The sequence below is a fragment of the Chelonoidis abingdonii genome, chromosome 5 (assembly GCF_003597395.2).
Source record: "Chelonoidis abingdonii isolate Lonesome George chromosome 5, CheloAbing_2.0, whole genome shotgun sequence".
Lineage (NCBI taxonomy): Eukaryota > Metazoa > Chordata > Testudines > Testudinidae > Chelonoidis > Chelonoidis abingdonii.
In genome coordinates this window covers 83,380,811-83,403,833 of record NC_133773.1, presented here as the reverse complement: position 1 = coordinate 83,403,833, position 23,023 = coordinate 83,380,811, and the positions used below count along the sequence as shown (strand labels likewise).

Here is a 23,023-nt window from a genome sequence, read left to right as displayed (position 1 = left end):
TTTTTTTAACATTTTTAACTTTTCAACAAAATATATGGAAAAAATATGTATTAAATAAATGTATTGTTGAAATAAGTTTAAAGGTGTAATAAATACTTTAGGTTAGTATTAAGAACACTCTAAAAAGGTCACATACATTATTTTAAGTTTTCTTTATAGATAACCCTTTCAAGTGAGGAAATGTAACGTAGCGTTTAGGCCACAGACTGGAAGGAAGAGTTTGGGTTCTAATTCCTGGGTCTGTCACTGACTGTGTGATCTTGAGCAACTCACTTAACCTCTCAATTCCTCCACTTCCCATTGTGAGGCTGGAGTAATGCTTATCTAGTTCAGAGGGGTATGCTGAGGCTTCATTAATCCTCTGCAAAAGGCACAATGTTAAAAATACAAAGTAATATTTTTTTCCAAGTACTCTGAACTTTCAGAAGGTTATGTTTCATGTCAGTGATAGGGGAAAATATATTTTATGCACCGGGCTTTCACAGATTCAGAGGTTTTAATTGATTGTTCTTGGATTTTGTTTGTAGGTGTTGTGGGGTTTTTTGGGGGGGTGGGAATTAAGGAAGCAAAGTTGACTAGATTAAACATACTTTTGCTTTTCTATATTTGATAGATTTCATCTCTTTCTTTACAGTCATGTTAACATCTCTACACTTGTTTATTTTGTCTTTATTTTGGGTATGTGTTGCACACCTTTCTGTAAACTGGCTATTAACACAGTGGAGGCAGTACTCCTTCCGGTATTGATGGTGGCAGTGGACGTAGTACCCCCTCTTCTGTTAGCACTATCTGCCCTACTGACTTGAAAGCTGCAGCTAAGATGGCCCCTAACATTCCCTTGGAAATGGAACTTCCTGGTGTCAAGATTGTACATGCTCAGTTTAATACACCTCTGCAGATGTACTCAGATGACAATATAATGGAAACACTGCAGGGCCAAGTTTCTACAGCTCTGGGGGAAAATCCCTCAATGAGGTAATCAGAGCCAGCATGTGCACTGAATATATTTGCTAAAGCATTAACATTATCAATTTCCATACTGTTTCTACATTAAATTTTAAAAGGCATCTAAACTGCAACTAAAGATTTTGAAGCTTATATTAAAATACTATTAATTAGGGCTGTCAAGCAATTAAAAATTAATCATGATTAATCATGCAATTAAAAATTAATTGTGATTAATCACACAATTAAAAAATTAATCATGATTAATTGCAGTTTTAATCACACTGTTAAGCAATATTAGAATATCATTATTTAAAAATTGTTTGGAATTTCTATATTTTCAAATATAGAGTCAGGTCTGGGAGCTGCGGGGCTTCAGCCCCTCTTGGGGCATGGAGTTCAGGGCTTCGGTCACTCTCAGGACTCAGGGCTTTAGTCCAAACCTAAGGGTTTGGGGCACAGGGATCCAGCCCCCCCGCGACCCAGGAAGTTGCGGGCTGGAGCTGCTCCACTCCATCCCACCCATCCCCCGCTGCCCGGGAAGCTACAGGCTGGGGCTGCTCCAACCCCTCCTCCCCCCCGCCCCCCCGGCCACCTCTGAAACTGTAGGCTAGGGCTTCAACCCCCACCGTGCCTCCTCCTGAGCTGTGGGCCGGGGCTTCAGTCCCTTCTCCCCCCCTGGTCGGTGCCTCCCACCGAGCCCACAGGTATGCAATTAACATGTTAAAAAAATTAATGCGTTAATTTTGCTTTCAGTTAATTGAAGATGTTAACTGCAATTAAAAGACAGCCCTACTATTAATGTATTAAAAATATTTTTCTAACCCAGATTGTTAAAGATGTCTGTGAGAACATAAAAAAAAAAAGTGTTACAGGTCAGATTCACTTTAAAAAAAAATCTCTCTCTGTTTGCAGCTGATAAATACAAGCTGATAACTGTAGCTACTCTTTAAAACGGACTCTTAATCAACTCCTGACCAGGGCCTCAATCCTGAAAAGAGTTACATACACAGCTAATTTTAAGCACTAACGAAGTCACACTGAGTTCAGTTGGACTATTCTAGTCCTTAAAGTTCAGCACTTGCATACTTCTTTGCAGGACTGGGTCCTATGGCACCTATCCCCATCATCTGAAGAAAGAAAAATTAAAGCAGTCAGTATAAGACATTTTATACTCTGTTGCAGTCCTTCATGCCCAGAAAGTCTTGCAGATATTCTTCAATTTTTTTCACTTTTAACCCCAACCTAAGAAAACTCACTCCAGACCACTAACCTTTGGCCCAGGAGGACCAGAATAGACTCCTTCCTGGGCTTATTAACAAATCTCTGTACTGGTCATAAGCACTCCTCCTCCTATTTGAGGTTGAGTGCAGAACTTGTACAGTGTTCTTTCATATCTGGGGAATGGTTAGTTAAGAGTTTTATACATTGTAGTAGTATGGTAAAAACCCTTACAGACAACCTTGGACAACCAGGGAATAACGCCAGAGTGGTAAAAAGCATACTTCAAAATTAACTTACAGTCAAGCTTGTAATATTTCAGATGGAAAACAACTAATTGTCTCTCTTTTTCAAGGTACAGAAGCTTTATCATTAATAATTTATTTACATTGCCTTCTCCTTCATTTTGTACTTAACAACTTACTTTTTTATTGTGTTTTACTAACAGTATTTTAAGTTAATCATTTACAGTATTTGTGGTATCCACATTTAAACTATTACAAATATTTTCAATCCAAGGGCTCAATCACAAACTTGAATGAGAGTTCAGGTCACTCCGCACATTGCAGGACTGGGCCTTTACTAACTACAAAAATCATACTTATCCAAAAAGCATATATGCCAAGTTCATGATGATCTAATGGAAACAAAATTCCATTCTATCAGAGCTTTGTGAGTAACAGTGTTGCCGTACTGCAGTGGTGGGAAACCTGCGGTCCATCAGGGTAATCCACTGGCAGGCCACGAGACAGCATTTATATTGACTGTCCGGCAGGCACAGCCGCCCGCAGTTCCCAGTCGCCACAGTTCGCCATTCCTGGCCAATGGGAACCACATGAAACAGCGCGGGCTGCAGGTTGCCCCCACAGCCCTACTGCCTGGTTATCCATCATCAATAACATTTTTTTTAAAAGCCAACTTGCTTTCTCCCCCTGTGGAATCCTGGATTAAGTCTAAAAATTCAGGTTTCATAGCGGGCAAAGGCATTCTCAGTTTGGAAACTGACCTTGCACAGAGCCCTGAAATGTCCCAACTGTTGGGGGTTACTTTTCCCTATGCATGAACTTGGAAAAGGTATCTTAAAGTCTGGTGTCTCATAAGTAAATTTTGTGGGTAACAAGTAATTCTACAACCATTACTTATGATTTTTCTTGGGAACATGTTAAAAATAAGTAAATCTGGGTAAGGAGTTAAAAAATCAATGATTAGTAGAAATAAAAAGATGCTGATTTTTTTTTAAACTTAAATGAAGGTTTTTCCTTTTACTTGCTGCAGTCTTTGTTCGTCAAAGTAAATTTAATAACAATGCATATGTCTTATGTACAGTACTTTCACTGATAGTAAAAAGTAGTTAGCTGAGAAGGAAAGATATGTAGTTCACTGTTTTAAAAACAGCTCAGAGATATCCGATTGGGGAATCACAGAAATGTACAGCTGAAAAGGACATCAAGAGGGCATCTACTCCATCCCACCTATCCTGAGGAAGGCCAAATACACCTAGACCAACATTGACAGATGTTTGTTTAACCTGTTCTTAAAAACTACAATGACAGGGATTCTACAATCTCTGTTGGTAACCTACTCCAGTACTTAACTATCTTTAAATCAAAGTTTTTCCTAATTTCTAACCTAAACCTTCCTTGCTGTAGATTAAGCTCATCAGTGGACATGAAGATCAAATGATCACAGTCCTCTTTATAACAGCCTTTAACATATTGGAAGACTGTTATCTGGTCCCCTCTCAGCCCTCTTTTCTCAAGACTAAACATGCCCAGTTATTTTTAACTTTCCTCAGGTCAGGTTTTCTAAACTTTTTATAATTTTTGTTACTCTCCTCTGGATTCTGTTCAATTCGTCCACATCTTTCTTAAAGTGTGGCACCCAAAACTAGACACAATACCCCAACTGAGGCCTCACCAGTGCCAAGCAGAGTAGAATAATTACCTCCTGTGTCTTACAAATGACACTTATATTAATACACTTCAGCATGATACTTGATTTTTTTTGCAACTGCATCCCATTATTGATTCATATTAAATCTGTGACCCACTATAGCTCTCAGATCCTTTTCTGCAATACTGCTGCCTAGCCAGTTATTCCCCATTTTGTACTTGTACATATGATTTTGCCTTTGCTTTTACTGAATTCCACCTTGTTGATTTCAGACCAACTCTCCAACTTGTCAAGATCATTTTGAATTATAATCCTCTCCTTCAAAGTGGTTGCAACCCCTCTTAGCTTGCTGTCATCCATAAATTTCATAAGCATACTCTCATTATCCAACGATAACTAGTACCAGACCTGGGACAGACCTCTCCAGGCCCCCACTGAATATGACCTCCCAGTTTGACCACAAATTAGGATTATAGACAATCAGGGCATTCAACGTGCAAACACAAGACAAAAGATTTTTGACCAGTCACTCAGGGTATGTCTATATTACCCGATGGATCGGAGGGCAGCAATCAATCCTGCGGGATCAATTTATCATGTCTAGTCCAGACGCGATAAATTGACCCCCGAGCTCTCTCCCATCGACTCCTCTATTCCAGCGCCACAAGAGGCACCAGCAGAGTTAACAGGAGAGTGGCAGCAGTCGACTCACCATAGTGAAGACACTGCGGTGAGTAGGTCTAAGTACATCGACTTCAGCTATGTTATTGACGTAGCTGAAGTTGCATAACTTAGATTGTTCCGACCCCCACCCCCCAGTATAGACCAGGCCTGAGTCTATTTCTATTCCATTTCATATTCTAAACCTTACTCTCAAGAAACTCGAGACAGATGGACACACCAAGCCCAATCCAACCCCCTTGCAAGCATAAGGTTGGGAGTAGGAGCAAGCTCATAATGAGAGATTTAAAATTAACATTTATCTCTGAATAAATGCAGTAATATGCTTCATTAAAAGTTTATGATACTGCTTCTACTTAGTTCCCCTAATAATCAAAAAATTGAAACTCTTTTGTCTTCGCCTTATTCTTCACAATGCATCCAGGGTGTCCGTTCTTCACCATACCTGTATATGTTGTAGTAATAATGCTTAATATAAGACAGCTGTTATGGAATATTAGGGATACAATCCTGGCCGTACTAAAGTCAATGGGAATTTTGCCATTGATTTTAATTGGGGCCTGATTTTCTCCCTGTGTGTTTATTTTGTTAAGGCAGCCACTACAAAAAGTAACCAACAGATCAATTTTATTTAATTTAAAAAAACAAAACAAAACAGATTTTTCATTTAATAAATCTAGGTTTTTAAACATTTGCCACTGGAACATTTGTTTCATTGTCTTTTCCTATGAATGTAAGTTAAGTAAATCACAATGACTATTATTTTATCATAATTAATATATTAACTAGTGATTGGCTGATGATGCCCTGCAGAAAGACTGGGTTGTTCAGATTTCTGCAAATCTATCTTAACAGTATAAGTGATGATATGTTTTAATACTACCCCAGAAGCTATTTGACCTGAAAATGGTATTCTGGAAATTAGGTCAAAGAGCAACTTGGCTGCAGACTTATAGGACTGCAGCTGTTTTGAGGGTAAAGACAAGTAATGGCCCATTTCCAGTGCAGCTATAGCCAGAAAAGTAACTGTAAAAATAATATCACAAGGTATCATATTTATTCTCTAGCTAGACTTCTACATCTAATTTTTTAAATTTATAAATCAAGAGATGACTTTTCTAACTGCCAGTCCCATAAACTAAATCTAGGATCTGAAAATCAAGCTAAGTTCTGTCTTTTCAGCATCATCAGTAATAAAGAATTTGCATTCTAAATGTAGCTGATGCATGACGTAGAATAGAATAGTAAATAGCACTTATATGAAATCCAGGTTACTCTCCCGTGATTGTACTTTCTCTACTGGGCTAACAGTACTAAAACTGGATTTATCAGTAAAGTGCAGAAATCAGACTCAAAGACACAGAAGGTGCCATTTTAACAGTCACTCTTCTGAGCTTGAATAAACTTTGATATTTATTTGTAAAATGAGAACTTTGCTTATGAGAATACTGTGCAGCAATAACAGGCATATTCATTTAGTTAAGAAAGATATTTCAGAACTTCACCACTGTACAAAGCATGCCAATCTAGTGGGGGGTGAGGGGAAAGGTCTATTCAATGATTCTGTAAACTGATTTTTATCATAACTTTGTTTACTGAATCATACTCTTATGTCTGGTAGCTCTACTGCTTTAAAGTTATATTTGTTAACTCTCTTCACCTGTTCATCCCTTGCCTATGTTGCAGTGAACCAGTACCAACCTCTGTACCTCAATCTGATGTGTACAGGATGCTGCATGACAATCCGGAAGGGCCCAGTCAACCACGTCAATCTGGCTCATTTAAGGTGCTCCAGGATTTAGTCTCCGAGGATTCTGGTTAGCAGCAATTTACTGTATATATCTGTTCCCAGCACTCTATTTTTTCCATATGTTGAAAGGGGAAAACCTGAAAAGAAGATGTACAAGGATTAGAGCTATAAAATTCAATTTCACATTTTACTGCTTTACGCCTTTTATTAAATATTTAACATGTGCTATGACAATTAACCAGCCTTAAGACCTCCATTTATCAATCACATTTTTCAGACTCTCGTCAGGTTTTTAAGACTGATAATGTGTAAAAATGTTTTGACTGAATGATAAAAATGTTGAATGAGAAAAGTTTTGGGGTGAGATAAAAATACCACTGACACAGGAAAAGAAAATTGGCCATCTCTTTCTAAACCAGGAAAAGAAGGGGGAAGAATTTTAAACCCTTTCCTCAATTAAGTTTCTTCTCTTGCACACACTTCTAAATAAAAAAACAAAATGATGCTCGAAAATTGGTTGAAGAGAATACAGTTTGCACTTGCATTTTCCCTTAGTTATACTCTATAAAAAATACTATAATTGATGAGTTTTTCACAATAAAACAGATGGGAAAAAGCATATGAAATTCTGACAATTTTATTATATCTGTAGTAAATGTAATGAGAAGAATTTAAACAAAATTGATCTAAAATTAAGAGTTTACAAGAAAAGGCATGTATAATGTCATAATAGATTTTTGCTTACATTTTGATATGACTTTTTATTCATATTGTGTTATCAATCTTTCAGAATGAATTTGAAGGTTAACTCTATAGATAACAAGTAAGGATGCGAGTCTTTCATGGCCCCTGGGCTGCCCCGCAACCCAGAGCAGTGGCAGCGGGGCCCTAGACCACCCATATTGGAGGCGGAGATCACGGATTCCGTGACTTTCCACGGATTCCTCTGTGACTTCCAAAGCTGCAGTGGCTGACTCTAGGGCCACCCGAGCAGCTGGTCTGGGCTCAGGGTTCCCAGGCAACTGGTTCTGGGCTCTGCCCCGGAGCAGTGGTTCAGGAACAGCAGCGGTGCCCACAGGCTGCCCCTGCCTAGAGCTGCAGCAGCGTGGCCATGGGCCACCCCACATCCAAGGCTGCAGCAGCAGGGCAGCGGGGCCCTGGGCTGCCCCTCCCCCTATGTAAGATTTAGGGTATTTTTAGCAAAAGTCACTATTGCCCGTGACCTGTCCATGACTTTTACTAAAAATACCCATGACTAAATCGTAGCCTTAATAACTAGTAATCTTTTCATTAGCTGAATTTAATACAGAACACCACTCAAGGCCTATCCTACTCCCACTGAAGTTAATAGCAATATTCCCACTAACATTGATGATACAAGATTTGGCCCCTCAAAGTTAAAAAAAAAAAGGTTATTGAACCTCTAACATTACTTAATGAAAGCAAAAACTTATAAATAAGGTCCTACTTAACTTGCAATATTATGGAAATTGCAGATTCAGCAATATTATGCTTCCACCACAATTTTGACAGTAGGGGGGCCACCGCTTTCAGCACTTGGTGACTGACAGCAGAAAAATCAAAGAAAAATAATAATGGACTTTATTACCACAAATAATAAGGTTCATTATTACTTTTCCACAGTTTTCCATGGCTTGTCTGCAACTCAGCAGCAATTTTTTGACAATCATCCTGCAATTCAAGTAGGACCTTACTTATAAATCAATATGAAGTGGATACCCTCAAGCAAGCATTTAGTTATAGCCAGATGCTTCTGTATTATACTGTAAATAAATGAGAATGTTCTGTTTCTCAGATGGACGTCCCGTTGGTACCAGGAGCGTGAGAGCACCAGAAACAAAGATGCCTTCTGGTGCAGGAAGTGTACAAAAACTGCCATTGTGTGACAAATGTGGAAATGGCATTGTGTAAGTTGTTTTTTCTTAATTTTAACAAAGTTATAGCTATAGCAGAAATCTTCAAAAGGGATTACAAAATACAGGAGGATTTTCTAAGGAATTTTCTATTTGTAATTTTAGAAAAATCAAAAAAATTACAGGAGCATTGAAACACTTAAAAAAATAAACTGTCCAAAATCATTAACATAATGTCTTAAACATTTCTGTACATTCAGATCACTTTCCACATATGACTTATTTTTCACTTGCAGAGGCCTGAGTTCAAGCTTCTTGGTATCTCTTGCCACATTCTACCATTAATACATACACTGAAAAGAGCAGCCGCATAGCCTGTACTGTATCAGGCTGGGATTCTCAAAGCTGCCTAATGGAGTAAGGTATCCAACTCAATGGGAGCTCTCATTCCTTCTGGCTCCTTTGAAATTCCCAGCCATAGGTCTCAATGGTGTCAGTAATTCCAAACAGGGATACAGAGAATCCTGAACTCAGGTCTTGGTGGCTAAGTCAGAGGAATCGTTTTCTAAACTATTTTCACTCCCTGGCTGCTGGGCTACATTATACCCTGTATATGATAGTTGAAAGAGGCAGTGGTCTTTGAAGTACTGATCTTCCAGTGGAGTACTGAGACTTCCATATGGCATTTTATATTTACACAGGAAAAGGTCTGCTCAGAATCAACTTCCAGCTTTAAAATATTTTCCTAGAACTTGGCAGAACATGCACATAACTCCACGGGCATTACCAATGATAGAAAAACAGTATTTATTTTATATGTCATGTTGCCATGCATTTCTGTTCTACTCTAAATTCATTCTCCTCTATTAACCTAGTTTTCTCTTCTTTATTTTCATAAACAGTGGTACAGTGGTGAAGGCACGTGACAAGTACCGGCACCCAGAATGCTTTGTGTGCTCTGACTGCAATATCAACTTAAAACAAAAGGGCTACTTCTTTGTGGAGGGACAATTATACTGTGAAACTCATGCGCGAGCCCGCATGAGGCCACCAGAGGGATATGAAGCAGTTACTGTTTATCCAAAGTGCTAGTCCTATGCTAACAGACACATATGCATGCACACAAAAAGACATTAACAGCTTAGAGCCACAATACAACTGACTGAACTTACTGCCTTAATCCAAAGTAGCAGATTTTAAACATTTTCTTTTGGAGGTGGGAGTGATGCAGAAGCCTCATTAGCCAGCAATAGCATATATACCAGTAACATTTTGCAAAGTAATTATCTTTGAAGCTGCCAGTGTAATTTAATGGAGTATAAGGCAGCAACTCCTATAACTCAGTCCCTCAAAGGGTCAGTCCACTAAAAAACGCAGGAATTTTACATCTATATTAACAAACCACAGTTATCAATATCTGCTTCAGCCATAAAATCATTCAGCTATCATTAACCTATGTCACAAAAACAAGCTTTGCTTTCCTTACTTTGATATTTAGAGTCTTATTTATTTGCACTTCCTGGTGCAACAAATGTAATAAAAGACTGATATTAATTTTATATAATAGAACCGCAAGCACAGTGAAGCTTGCTTGTAATAGAGTAGGATGCTTGTCCCATATTATTTCAGTGAACTACAGAGTGCAAACTACAATGAGAGTGTGTTTTCATTTACTTTCCAAGAAATTCTGATGGAGACATGCAAATGCAAACACACACACACACATATGCACCAAAAATGGGCAGATATGGTCATAATGAAGTTAGATTTGGTAAATTTAAAAAACTTCAGCAGCATTTATAATTACTGAGAATTAAAATATGCCAAGGAAAGATCCTGCACTAAATACTTGGCGAACACCAAAGAAAATGTTACAGCTGAGCATTTTCTGAAAACCACTAAGGACCAAATTTTCAATAAGGAGTATATCTAAATATGTATGCACTTTTATTCAGATCTGACTTAGTCATGCCTATCTTCCAATGTTGTGTGCATTTATAGGTATGTGTAGGTACACAACTCTGCACATGTGCATCTGAAGAACTATGTGCCTCCAATAGGTATGTGTACAAGTCCATGCACACTTAGGTGCGCACCTACATGAAAAATTGAGCCTTAGTGTTACAGTATCAAAACCACAATAAATTGCTTACGACTGTATTTAAATACAATTTATGCTATAAAAAAATTAAACTTTCACATCAAGCATACAAACCTAGCAGAGACATGAAAAACTGAGTACAGAAAGCCCCTAAATATTTTCCCAATTCTATCATAAGATCTTAAATCATGCAGAACACTGAATCAAAATAACATAGTGTGTATGTTTTAAACACATACTAAAAACTCCATTAAAGTTGCACCCTGAAATCTGAAACCTAACATCTGTGTATTTCAACAGTTCTCAAGGTTCCTTAATGTACTATTTCAAAATTTAAATGTTTATAAAATTTCTGCATGTCACCACATATTAAATATAACAAGAGTGTGCATATACCAACAATATACAATATGACTTTTTAAATAAAGATGGCTCCTTAATTAATTTAACACCTCCAAAATAGTGCCTCCAAAGCACCAGGAAGACTATATGTATTATTACTTATTTCCATTAATGAAATTCTGTATAGTAAATCAAAATTTTCTTTTGAAAGTAGGAATGCAAGAAATACGTACAATTCTGAAAAGCTTAAGTATAATCTATGTTTTAAAATCATAGTTTGTAATGTTCATTTCTTTATTAATAAAAATCGAAAGTAGAAATAAATCTATGTAATCAAGATTTTGTATTTTGCCTTTCTGGTATTAAATGAGAGAAAGTGTGTGTGACGGGTTCCCCCCAGGGTGCCACTTGGAACTGGGGTACCACTGAGCCCTGTAACACACCATCCTGGGCTCCGTCTCACATTGTGCTGCTGGAACAAGTTGCAAAGCCCTCCAGTCTGCACTTCCACCAGCATTCACACAGGTAGGGACACACCCCTCTGCAGTCATATGCAGACTAACCACCAGCCTCCCAGCCTAGGACCCCAAAACAGTACCGTCCTGCTCTGGTCAAATCTGGCCAGTACATGGGTTTAATACCTGGTCCACCTCTCCCTCAAAGTGAAAAGGACCATGCACATTTGTGGTAGCCAAACTGAGATTTTCCCCAGACACTTTAGTCAAATGCACACTGGTTTGGATTAAAACACAAAATAAGTATCAGAGGGGTAGCCATGTTAGTCTGTATCCACAAAAACAACAAGTCCGGTGGCACCTTAAAGTCTAACAGATTTATTTGGGCATAAGCTTTCATGGGTAAAAAAAACCCACTTCTTCAGATGCATGGAGTGAAAATTACAGAAACAGGCATAAATATATATTGTCATATGAAGAGAAGGGAGTTATCTTATAAGTGGAGAACCAGTGTTGAAGGCCAATTAGGTCAGGCTGGATGTGGTCCATTTCCAGTAATTGATCAGGAGGTGTCAATACCAAGAGAGGAGAAATTGCTTTTGTAGTAAACGATCCCCCAGTCTCACAGGCCTTGGGAGTCAGGCCAATCCTCACTGACAGACAGCCTGCAGGATCTTCAGGTTGGTAAACTTTTTTATTTAATACTTTTTTCTTAAGGACTCCCTGTCTTCCTTCTGAACTATTCTTGAATTCTCATGTTTGAGCAAAAAATATAGTTGTTACTCTATGGTACTATCATTTTAGATGCAGTTGTGATAAAAAATAAATCGCTGAAATAGGCAGATCTTCGTTTTACAATTTCACCTTTAAAGTAATACTGAGTGTCAGTGAATGCAATGAGTAATACTAAATGAGCAGTATGGTAATAATAATTAAATAACTGCATTGACTTATTTTGTTTAGGAGAATCCATCCTCAACATACAGGATTCTGAAGACTATCCACCTTCCAGATCACCATCATTTTCTATAGATTCAGTGTTACTTGCCAATGATAGTGTTTCAGTCACATCATGTATGTCACATAGCCACAATATATCACCTGTAGCAACAAGAAAAAAAAAGTTCCACCATCCAGAAACAACCATAGATAAGTTTGTGATAAGAACCAGCAGATTACAAAAAGAGGTAATTAATGAAAAAATTGCCCAGTTTCTTTATGCAACAAACTCTCCTTTCTGTATGATTGCGAACCCACACTTCATTACATGGCTCAGTCATTAAGACCCAAATATAGTCCACCCAACAGAGCAGATATTGCAGGCAAATTGCTGGATAAAGTGTAAGAAAGAGAAATTGAGCAGCGTGCAAAAGGTCTAGAGGGTGAAATTGTTAACCTGAGTCTTGATGGGTGGAGCAATGTCCACAATGATCCTGTCATACATGCCTGAAGACATTCCCTTCTTCTGTTGTATCAATTGTTTCTGTAAGGTGTGAAATCAGGAAATGCACACACAGCAGAATACTTACAAGAAATAGCAGTAAAAGCTATAACAAACTGTGAAAAAAAAAATCAAATGTCTAGTACACAGCTTGGTCAGAGACAATGCTGCAAATGTATCCAAGATTAAAAGAAATTTAGAAGAGAGTCCCAAGCTAATAACATATGGTTCCAGCACTCATTTAATGCACCTCCTAGCCAAAGACTTCAGTGTTCCAGCAATAAAGGCTAATGTTGTTGAAATTGCAAAATACTTCCATGACAACCATTTTGCAGCAGCTGCTCCGAAAAAAGTGGGAGGAACCAAGCAAACTCTCCCACAAGATGTGCAATGGAACTCTGCAGTGGACTGTTTTGAGCACATATCAAGAACTGGCCTAATCTGGATGACAGTTCGTGAACAAAGTCATGGAAAAATAGATGGCACTGTCACAGCCAAAGTACTCAACATTGGGCTTAAGAGAAATGTTGAACGCATGCTGAGTACCCTGAAGCCTATTTCTGTAGCCTTGAACAAAATGCAGGGAAATAGCTGTTTTATTGCTGATGCTGTTGAAATTTGGAAGGAACTGAGTGAGATCTTAAAAAGAGAAATATGCAATGCCAGAGTTAAATTACAAGCATTAAAAAAACGATTGGGACAAGCACTATCTCCAGTTCATTTTCTTGCAAATATTCTCAATACTCGGTACCAGAGTCAAACCTTAACTGCTGAAGAAGAGGAGTTGGCTATGACATGGACATCCAGCAATCATACCTCCATAATGCCAACTATAATAAATTTCAGAGCTAAGGGTGAACCATTCAAAAAATATATGTTTGCTCATGATGTTTTAAAGAAAGTCACAGCAGTGAACTGGTGGAAATCACTTAAGCACTTGGATTCAGAGACTGTTGAAGTGATAATCTCACTTTTAACAGCAGTAGCTTCTTCTGCCGGTGTAGAAAGAATATTTTCTTTCTTTGGACTAATTCATTCCAAATTGAGAAATCGTATGGGACCTGAAAAATCAGAAAAGTTTGTTTTTCTTTTCCAGATTAAGAACAAACAGGAAAATGAAAGTGAAGACGACTGAGTTAGCTGCAGAAGCCAATATTTTAAGTTTCTCATGTTGACCTGGCTGACTTAGTTGATTTAATTTTTGTTTTTTTGTTTTTTTAAATATTTCATTTAACTATTTTAGTTCAAAACAAAACAAAAACAAACCTGATTTTAAAAAACTTGAATGTTTAACTAAATTAAAAAATTCATATGCTTGTTTTGTTAAAATATTATATGTTTACTGTTCAAGAAAAAAATCCAGAATACATAACGTTGTTGTTTTAGTTAAATAAAACAATTTAAATGTCTGTCTGGTGATGTTCTCCTCTTAATACAGCATGGCAAGAAAATCCTCCAAATATTAACGATTAACCTGTTGAATTGAAGATAGCTCACCTCCCAATGACTTCATAAATATCTGATTCAATTACCTTTGGTAAATGAAATAATCAATCATTCATTTTCTGAGATAGCTGTAAAACTAATCTGAAAAGTTTTCAAAATAAATCACTTTAAAATGTATAGTGTGTACCTTCTAAAAATGAAATCTACACCTATCTCTGAGTTGTGAAGAATATGTATTAAGGTTATAACAACCAACAAGAATGCATGATTAAATTGAGTCTTCCTGACTAGTGATTTAAATCATGATTTAAATCAAATCCACTTTGTGTTAGAAGGACACTGATTATTTAAAATCTAAAACATTTTACTATAATCTGTTAAAAGATGCTATGCCTTCTTTCCAGTTTTCCATTAAAGGTTTAGCTTTACATTCACGTATGTCTGCTTTAAATTTTCTTTCTTTCCTTTGTTAATCTGTGAAAAACAAACAGGTGAGGGTGATATGAAAAGTGAAAATGACAATACACAAAGTATTGTCATATTCTGTGTGTTATATACACACACACCTTCCCACACCCTGTGTCTGTCTTGCCTTTTAAACAGTTTCTTAGAGGTCTCTGGAATTCTTTTTCTGTTAAAAAATATTTAGTCAGGAGCCTGAATTAACCTTTCTTAAGAATCTTGTAAGCAACTCAGCTGCCTACTAGAAACTGATATTAAATAGAGCAGAGTAGACTATGGAGAAATGGGCTTACACAGAAGAATCAAAGGCAAAAAATAATGAAAATATGTATAATTGTCAACTTTTGTATGCCAACAAAGTCAAACCAAAAATAAGCTTCTATATTAATACAGAGGGCCATACTGTGGCTAGCATTCATGGCCGTGCAAGAGAGTAATTCAACATAAAGCAACCCATTACAGTCCTGCCTGGTGTGCCCTCACTGTGGGTAGCAGCCATAGGGAAGAGCCGTTATTCCCTCAACTGTGCATGAGGGAAGAAACTGGGGCAGCCTTGGCTTCATTGCATCAACATGCTGGCCACTGTAGTTGCAACAGCACTACAGAGGAGTACAATGCATGAAGACCTGGCACAGCCTACTTCCCACTTGGAGCAAGAGGAAACCCCGTAGTTAGACTTACAATCTGCCTTCCAGCCTGTTCCAAGGGCAATGCAACAACCCTCTCCTCTTTGTTTCAAGCCCAGGGCAAAGGTATAATTTAACTCAAAGTGTACTGTATATATACACTTCTATCCCGATATAACACAACCCGATATAACATGAATTCGGATAAAACGCAGTAAAGCAGTGCTCCAGAGGGGCAGGGCTGCGCACTCCAGCAGATCAAAGCAAGTTCAATATAACGCAGTTTCACTATAACACAGTAAGATTTTTTGGCTCCCAAGGACAGCGTTATATCAGGGTGGAGGTGTATTTCAAGTCTTTTTGATTTTAGGACACTTAAAATAATTAATTATATCTTTTTCAGACTGGCCTCTGGTTTTCAGATCATGATATATTTTTAATACAAATGTAAAATGTCTGCTTTTCTTTCTCTGATACCTCATAATATTTTTAAAAGTAAACTAACTAACACACAAGTAAACTGCAGGAATTTAGTTCTGCATACAGTCACAAGGAAAATATACACCACTATACTTTATTAGGAAAATGACATGCAGCAAAAACGATTGTTTCTGTGGATGGGGGTTTCCTACAAGAAATACAAATGAAATACTGGACAGCAGACATATAGAGATGGGGTAGCAACAGAGAATGTTTGACTTTCCATAAAGAACTGTCTGTGCATGTGTATGTGTGTGGAAAGGTGAGAGGAAGATTTAGTTAGTCTCAATATCCTTGAAACCTTTTAAGACAGAACTACACAGGAGACTACTAAATGATGTATATTCCCATTGATGTAGGCTTAGTCTCCATTATTTTTCTCTTAGCTAATAATATCAGAGAACCCAAGAACAACTCTAGACCATACCTTGGGAGAGGTTCCCATGTAGATAACCTTACAGGGTAGAAGCAATTTAACATGTGAAAGAAACATGTGTAATAGTGAAAGAAAGCAGATCCTGAGAGGGAGGTCATAAGACAGTGAAACTACATCTTTCTTCAGAGGAACATGGTCAGAGAACGACATGTGAAACATCTTTGTGTGTGCCAGAAGTTTGTACTAGCACTTGATACATGTGAGATCAGGCCTTACTAGTTGAGAGTTTAATAAAGAGACTGAAAGTAGCTTGAGCTATTTGACATCACAACCTCCTGCATGGATTATCGCATAGAGGCAGTTTAAGAATAACAAGAGCCCCAGGCAGGTACCAACTTGCACTGATTTACAGCCATTCAAACCTGTGCAGTGAATCCTCTTTCAGCACACAAACTTCCACTATGTGTGGAAATCCTTAATAACAGAGAGATCTTAGTTTTAGTCAATCATTTGAGCTCTTTGGCTTAGATGCCATGAATTTTATTATTTTTTTAAAATCACATTAGCAGTTGAAAAATGTGTACCTGCAACTGTAACAAAATAACCCCAGCAATAAAATGGTTACTCACCTTCTCGTAACCGTTGTTCTTTGAGACGTGTTGCTCATATCCATTCTATTAGGTGTGTGTGCACCGCATGCACAATTGTTGAAAAGTTTTTCCCCTAGCAGCACCCGTCAGGTCGGCCGTGGAACCCCTTGGAGTGGCACCTCCATGGCAGTGAATTTAGGTCCCTGCCAACCCACTGTTCAGTTCCTTCTTGCCAGTTACTTCGACAGAGGGGAAGGCAGAAGGGTTTGGAATAAATATGAGCAACACATCTCGAAGAACAGTTACGAGGTGAGTAACCGTTTTTCTTCTTCAAGTGCTTGCTCATATCGATTCCAATTAGGTGAAGCCCAACCCTTGATTACGCAGTGGGGTTGGAATTTATGGAATCAGTGACTGCAGCACCTCTCTGCCAAATGCTACATCCTCTTTGGAGCACTGGTAATCGTGTAATGAGACATGAAAGCGTGAACTGAGGACCATGTCACTGCCTTGCAGATCCCCTAGATCAGGACCTGCTCCAGGCACACTGCAGAGGAGGCCTGCGCTCTTGTGGAATGTGCCATTAGTTCAGGAGCTGGTACTTTTGCCAAATCATAGCATGCCTGGATAGAGGACGTAATCCATAATGAAATCCTCTGTGACGAGACTGGAAGGCCTTTCAGCCGGTCTGCAACTGTCACGAACAACTGGTTCAATTTACGGAACAGCTTTGTGCATTCAATGTAAAAGGCTAGCGCTCGAACATCCAGGGGAGTTGACCCTTTGTTCTCAACTATCGACATGAGGCTTAGGGTAAAAGACTAGTAGGAAAATGTCCTGGTTGGAGTGGAATTGGGACACAATCTTTGGCAGAAAGGCTGGGTGCAGTCTCAGTTGCATGTTGTCTTTATAGAAAATGGTGTAGGAGTGTCAGAGGCTAGACCTTTAAGCTCGGACACTCTCTTGATGAGGTGATTGCGACTAGGAAGGCCACCTTCCATGACAGGTAGCGCAGTGAACAAGTTGCCAGGGGGCCCATTAGTCTGGAACAGGAGCCCATTAGTCTGCAAAGAATCAGGTTGAGATCCCGTGCCAGGATTGGTTTCTTAACCTGCAGGTATAGCCTGTCCAGGCCTTTCAGGAAATGACTGACTGTTGGGTTAGTGAAGACAGTACAGCTGGCCACTCCCAAGCGGAAGGCAGAAATGACTGCCAGATGTACCTTGAGAGATGATACCAAGAGGCCTTAATGTTTTAAGTGCAGTAGGTAGTTCAGAATAACCGGTGAGTAACCAGTATGGGTGCCTACAATGGAGGAGCGTGACCCTGAGAACACTAGATTACAAACCTCTTCCATTTGACCAGGTAAGTCACCCTAGTAGAGGGTTACCTACTACCAAGTAGGATTTCCCTAACCTGTTCAAAGCACATGCGCTCCATTGGATTTAGCCATGAAGCTTCCAAGTGGTTAAGTGAACGGACTTGAGGTCAGGATGATTAAGGTGACCATGCTCTTGAGTGATCAGGTCCAGGACTGGGTGCAATGAGATTGGAGCTTCCATTGACAGCTCCAGGAGCGTGGTATGCTAGTGCTGGTGAGGCCAAGCCGGTGCTACTGATATAACCACTCCCTTGTCCCTGTGGATTTTTAGCAAAAACCTTGTAGATGAGTGGAATCGGTGGGAATGCTTACAATAGATGGTCCATCCAAGGGAGGAGAAACACATCTGCAACAGGGCCTGGGCTGTGGTTCTGGTAGGAACAGAACTGGGGGCATTTGCTGCTGCTCTTTGTAGCAAACAGGTCGATTTGGGGAATTCCCCACCTTTGGAAAATGTTGCGCACAATGTCTGGGTGGATAGATCACTCGTGATTGTGGAAGGATCTGCTGAGACAGAATGAGATGGCAGACTGAGAACCTGGGAAGTAAGATGCTTTCAGGTGAATGGAGTGGGCTACGCAGAAGTCCCACAGCTTGAGGGCTTCCTGACATATGGGAGAGGAACCAGTCCCACCCTGTTTATTTACGTAAAGCATCTCAGTTGTGTTGTCGACCTCCATGCACTTCCCTTGCAATTGGGTCTGGAAGATTTGACACGCCAGCCAGACTGCTCTCAACTCCTTGACGTTGATGTGAAGTGAAAACTCGTCCTGTGACCAGAGAACCTGGGTCTGGAGTTCTCCCAGGTATGCACCCCATCCCAATGCTGATGCATCTGTCACCAGGGACAGAGAAAGTTGGGGTTTGTTGAAGGGGACTCCCTCGCATACCTCCTGTGGGTTGAGCCACTAGTGGAGAGACTAGAGAACTGGCACCGGGAGGGTGACCACTTTGTTCAGACTGTCACGCCCCAGACGGTAGGCTGACGCCAGCCAAGCTTGGAGAGGCCTGAGCCTCAGCATTGCGTGCTGTAGCACATATGTACAAGCTGCCATGTGGCCAAGGAACCTCAAACAATCCCTTGCTGTGGTAGCAAGGTACCACCTGAAGCTTTGTATGATGTCTGACATTGACCGAAAGTGAGCCTCCAGCAGGGATGCCCTGGCCTGACCTGACCCTAGTCCAATACTGCACTGATAAACTTTGTCCTCTGTGTCGGAGATAGGGTTGATTTGTGCTCATTGAGCAGGAGACCCAACCTTTGATAGGTTGGGTCTCCTGCTCAATGAGCACAAATCAACCCTATCTCCGACACAGAGGACTTGTTGCTCCACCTGGTCCCTGGAACGTCCCCTGAGTAGCCAGTCCTCGAAGTATGGATAAACCTGCACCTGCCTCCAGCGTAGGAAGGCGGCTATGACCGATATGCACTTGGTGAACACTCATGAGGCTGTTGACAGGCCAAAGAGACGGACCATAAACAGGGCCGTCCTTAGGATTTATGGGGCCCTACGCAGTATTATTAAACTGGTGCCCTTATGCCTGACAGCAGCCCGGGCTCACAGCTGGGGGCGGGAAGGGACAAGGCAGCAAGGAGTACCAAGACACCTGGTCCGCCTCGTGGTAGCGGAGTCACAGTTCCCCGCAGAGATCCCTGTACCATCTCCCTCACGCAGAATGTGTGGCACAGGCACATTTGACTCTGTGAATATGGCCCCTGCCTAAGGAGACTGCAGTGCACGTTGGGTGTGCGGAAGCCAACCTGCTCTTACCTGCTGTCACGGGCGGTGGGTGAAGCTGCCACTTGGGGAGGCTAGCTCCACTTCTTCTGCCTGTGGCCCCACCCATACTCCACTCCTGCTCCGCCCCCACTCTGCCCAGGCCCTTCCGTCTCCCAACTGTCTCCCTCCTCTCTTCCCTACCCCACTTTGCTCACTCCCTTCCAGCCAAATCCCTGAACCCAAATGAAGCAAATATCATTTGGAAAACAAAACTCTTCTCCAATTTCTTTCTAAAGAAAATGGAGCATGTTTTCCACTGCATGCCAGATGGTGAAGAATGGACATGCAGAAGGTACCTAATTAAAAGTATTAAACTTGGGAACAAAAAACGTAAGTCACAGGTTTTTTGATATACCCTTAAGTTGGTCAGAGATTTATTTGCAAAAACTTTGTAGTAGGGGCAAGTCATCTGTCTTGCTGAATACAACATTAAATATTATGGAATACATGATGCAGCTCTTCTCTGTTTTACATTTTCTAAATCAGTACTTCTAAGCTGATTTTACATTTTAAATGTACTCTTAAGCCTTTATAAGGTAATCATATCAGATTACTACATATTTAACTCACTGAAACAAAGACATTATTTTAAATTAATCAGTCACAGAGGTTTAGTGTGTTCATTACAATGTTTATTGCTTTTAGAAAAAGGGAACACTGATTTACTTTGTGTGATCTCCATAACAATAGACATGTTTATGGAATTTCAACAACTTTAAAAATATATACGTTTCCAAAGATTTTAGGCATTACAAAGGATTTTATATCTTACTAGGTACTGATTTTGCTGGAGGGTTCTCCTAAAACTAGTTTATCAGATATTCAGAAGTAAAGAAAGGGAAACTTTATGCCCAGCTATCTGGAAGGAAAGAGGTGTTGTCCCTTTAAGAGCCCTCTTCAATGGGGAAGGGAGGAGAGAGAAAGGGATGGACAGGAAGACTTTGGAAGAAAGGTTATTTTACTATAATAATTCAAATTAAAATGTATTTTAGATAAGTGTGGTCTTTTGAATGATTTATTTAAAAAACTATTATGTCTGAAGATGACTGTGCTTCTAAAAATCTATGCAAGGATTTTTTAAGAGATGTGATTTTACAATCTTCACCAGCTCACTAATGAAATATTTTTAATGCAAATTTTAAATTAAGGTCCTGTAGACTAACATGTTCTGAGTAAATATTAAAGTAATGCACAACTGTTTTTGTCAGTAAATTCAGAAACTGACAGTATATACCTGGGGGTTGGCAAATGCCTGTTAAATGACTTCATTACCACTTGAATGGCTCTTTAATAGTTTCAATGTTGTGTTAATAGGTCTGGCAGGCTGGAAGGCCTTTTCACTTTTAAGTTACTAGATCCCCCAGGAGTAAGTCACCAGGCTGCAGCAGCTAGCTGTGGGTGCCTGCAGGAAGGGTCAGAACACGGATAAGAAGAGCCGAAGGGTGGACACTAAGACCCAGTGATGCCCCAAATGTTCAGGTGCCCTACGCAACTGCATATGCCTAAGGACAGTCCTGACCGTATATTGGTAATGGTTGTGGTTGACCATACACCTGAGAAAACGTCTGTGAGCAGGAAGTATGGAGATGTGGAAGTATGCCTCCTTGAGGTCAAGGCCAGCCTACCAGTCTCCCAGATCCAGAGAGGGAATAATCACATTTAGGGAGACCATGTGGAACCTCAACTTTTTCATTATGCTGTTGAGGCCTCGCAGGTCTAGCATAAGTCTGAGGATTCCTCCACCCTCACCCCGCTTTGGTGATTAGGAAATAATAGGAGTAGAATCTCTTGCCTCTTAGCTCCTGAGGAACCTCCTCTACTGCTCCTGCGGCGAGGAGCATCTGGATCTCCTGCATGAGGAGATCTTCGTGAGAAGGGTCCCTGAAGAGGGATAAGGGAGGTGGGGTCCAAGGGAGGGGAGTAGCAGAATTGGAGAGAATATCCCACTTCTATCGTGCAAGGGACCCAGTGGTCTGATGTTAGCTGCAACCAGGCATGGTAAAGGTGGGACAGACAGTTCAGGCAACAGGAGTGAGGATCCAGTATGTCGACTGGTGCATTGTCCTCGGGCACATCTTCAAAAGGCCTGCTTCGAGTCAGACGATGGTGTTGTCAAGCCCTGGCTCTGGCTAGGCGGAGGATGGGGAGGGTTGCGCCTGCCATTCCTGTCCCGCTTCCTGGAGAAGCCCTGCCTGGACCGGGGACGATAGAAACGGTTCTGGAGCTGGAGCTTAAAATATCTGCGCTGGATGACTGGTCTATGCATGCCCACCAATTTCATCGTTTCCTGAGAATCTTTTAAGCTGTGAAGCCTGGAGTCTGTTTGCACTGCAAACAGGGCCAGGCCATCAAAAGGCAGGTCCTGAATAATTTGTTGGACTTCGGGGAGAAGGCTGGATGTCTGTAGTCAACAGCTTCTTCTCATGGCGATGCCCGACAAGGCATGTGCGTCCATGTCCACAGCGCCCAGTGAGACCTGTAAAGAGGCCATGCCACCGCCTTGCCTTCGTCCACTATTGCTGCAAACGCTGCCCTAGAGTCAGGCAGCACGAGCTCCTTACATTTCATGAAGTCCCATCAATTAAATTGTATCTGCTGAGGGTTGCCTGTTGGTTAGCAATCCTCAGTTGGAGTCCCCCAGTCGAGTAGATTGTGTGGCCGAAGAGGTTCATCTTTTTGGAGTCTTTCATCTTGGGAGTTGGGCCCTGTTCCAAGTGTCTCTATTTCCCATTAACCGTCACCACCACCAATGAGCAGGTTTGTGGCTGAAATAATAGGTACTCATACCCTTTGGAGGGCACAAAATACTTCTTCTTCACTCCCTTGGATGTCAGGGGATGGAGGCAGGGGTTTGCCACAATTTTTTTGTTGTGGCTTGAATAGTTTTTATAAGGGGCAGAACTACCCTGAATGGCCATTCTGGGGTTAAAATGTCCACCACTGGGTCCTTCAGTTCCACCACTTCCTCGGCCCGGAGCCCCATATTGCAGGTGATCCTGTGCAGTAGGTCCTGGTGTGCCCTGCTATCAACAGGAGGAAGCCCCGAGGAGGAAGCCCCCACCACTGCTTCGTCCAGCGATGAAAACGACGACGCTAGAGGCGGCACCGGGCCCTCTTGGCCTTCCGGATACCTGGAGTCGTACTGTTTGGCGCTATGACTCTCGGTGCCAACTGCAGT

General features: G+C 40.6%; 2 protein-coding genes across 4 annotated transcripts in view; one reads left to right on the top strand and one right to left on the bottom strand.

Annotated features, from left to right (window-relative positions):
- Positions 1-11,146, top strand: part of PDLIM3 (PDZ and LIM domain 3) — a 41,626-nt gene extending 30,480 nt beyond the window's left edge. For 2 of the 3 annotated variants that reach the window (XM_032800359.2, XM_032800360.2), the window contains exons 5-7: positions 6,427-6,557; positions 8,307-8,418; positions 9,267-11,146. In XM_032800359.2, coding sequence (XP_032656250.1) covers positions 6,427-6,557; positions 8,307-8,418; positions 9,267-9,456 — 433 coding nt within the window. In that variant the 3' untranslated portion in view covers positions 9,457-11,146. Of the gene's footprint in view, positions 1-720; positions 976-6,426; positions 6,558-8,306; positions 8,419-9,266 lie in introns of all 3 variants that reach the window. The other variant, XM_032800358.2, reaches the window with a different exon arrangement.
- The window catches only part of CFAP96 (cilia and flagella associated protein 96), a 68,362-nt gene continuing 51,901 nt past the window's right edge, over positions 6,563-23,023 (bottom strand). The window contains exon 9 of the mRNA XM_075066415.1: positions 6,563-6,627. Within this exon, the coding sequence (XP_074922516.1) occupies positions 6,597-6,627 (31 nt within the window). The 3' untranslated portion in view covers positions 6,563-6,596. The remainder of the gene's footprint in view (positions 6,628-23,023) is intronic.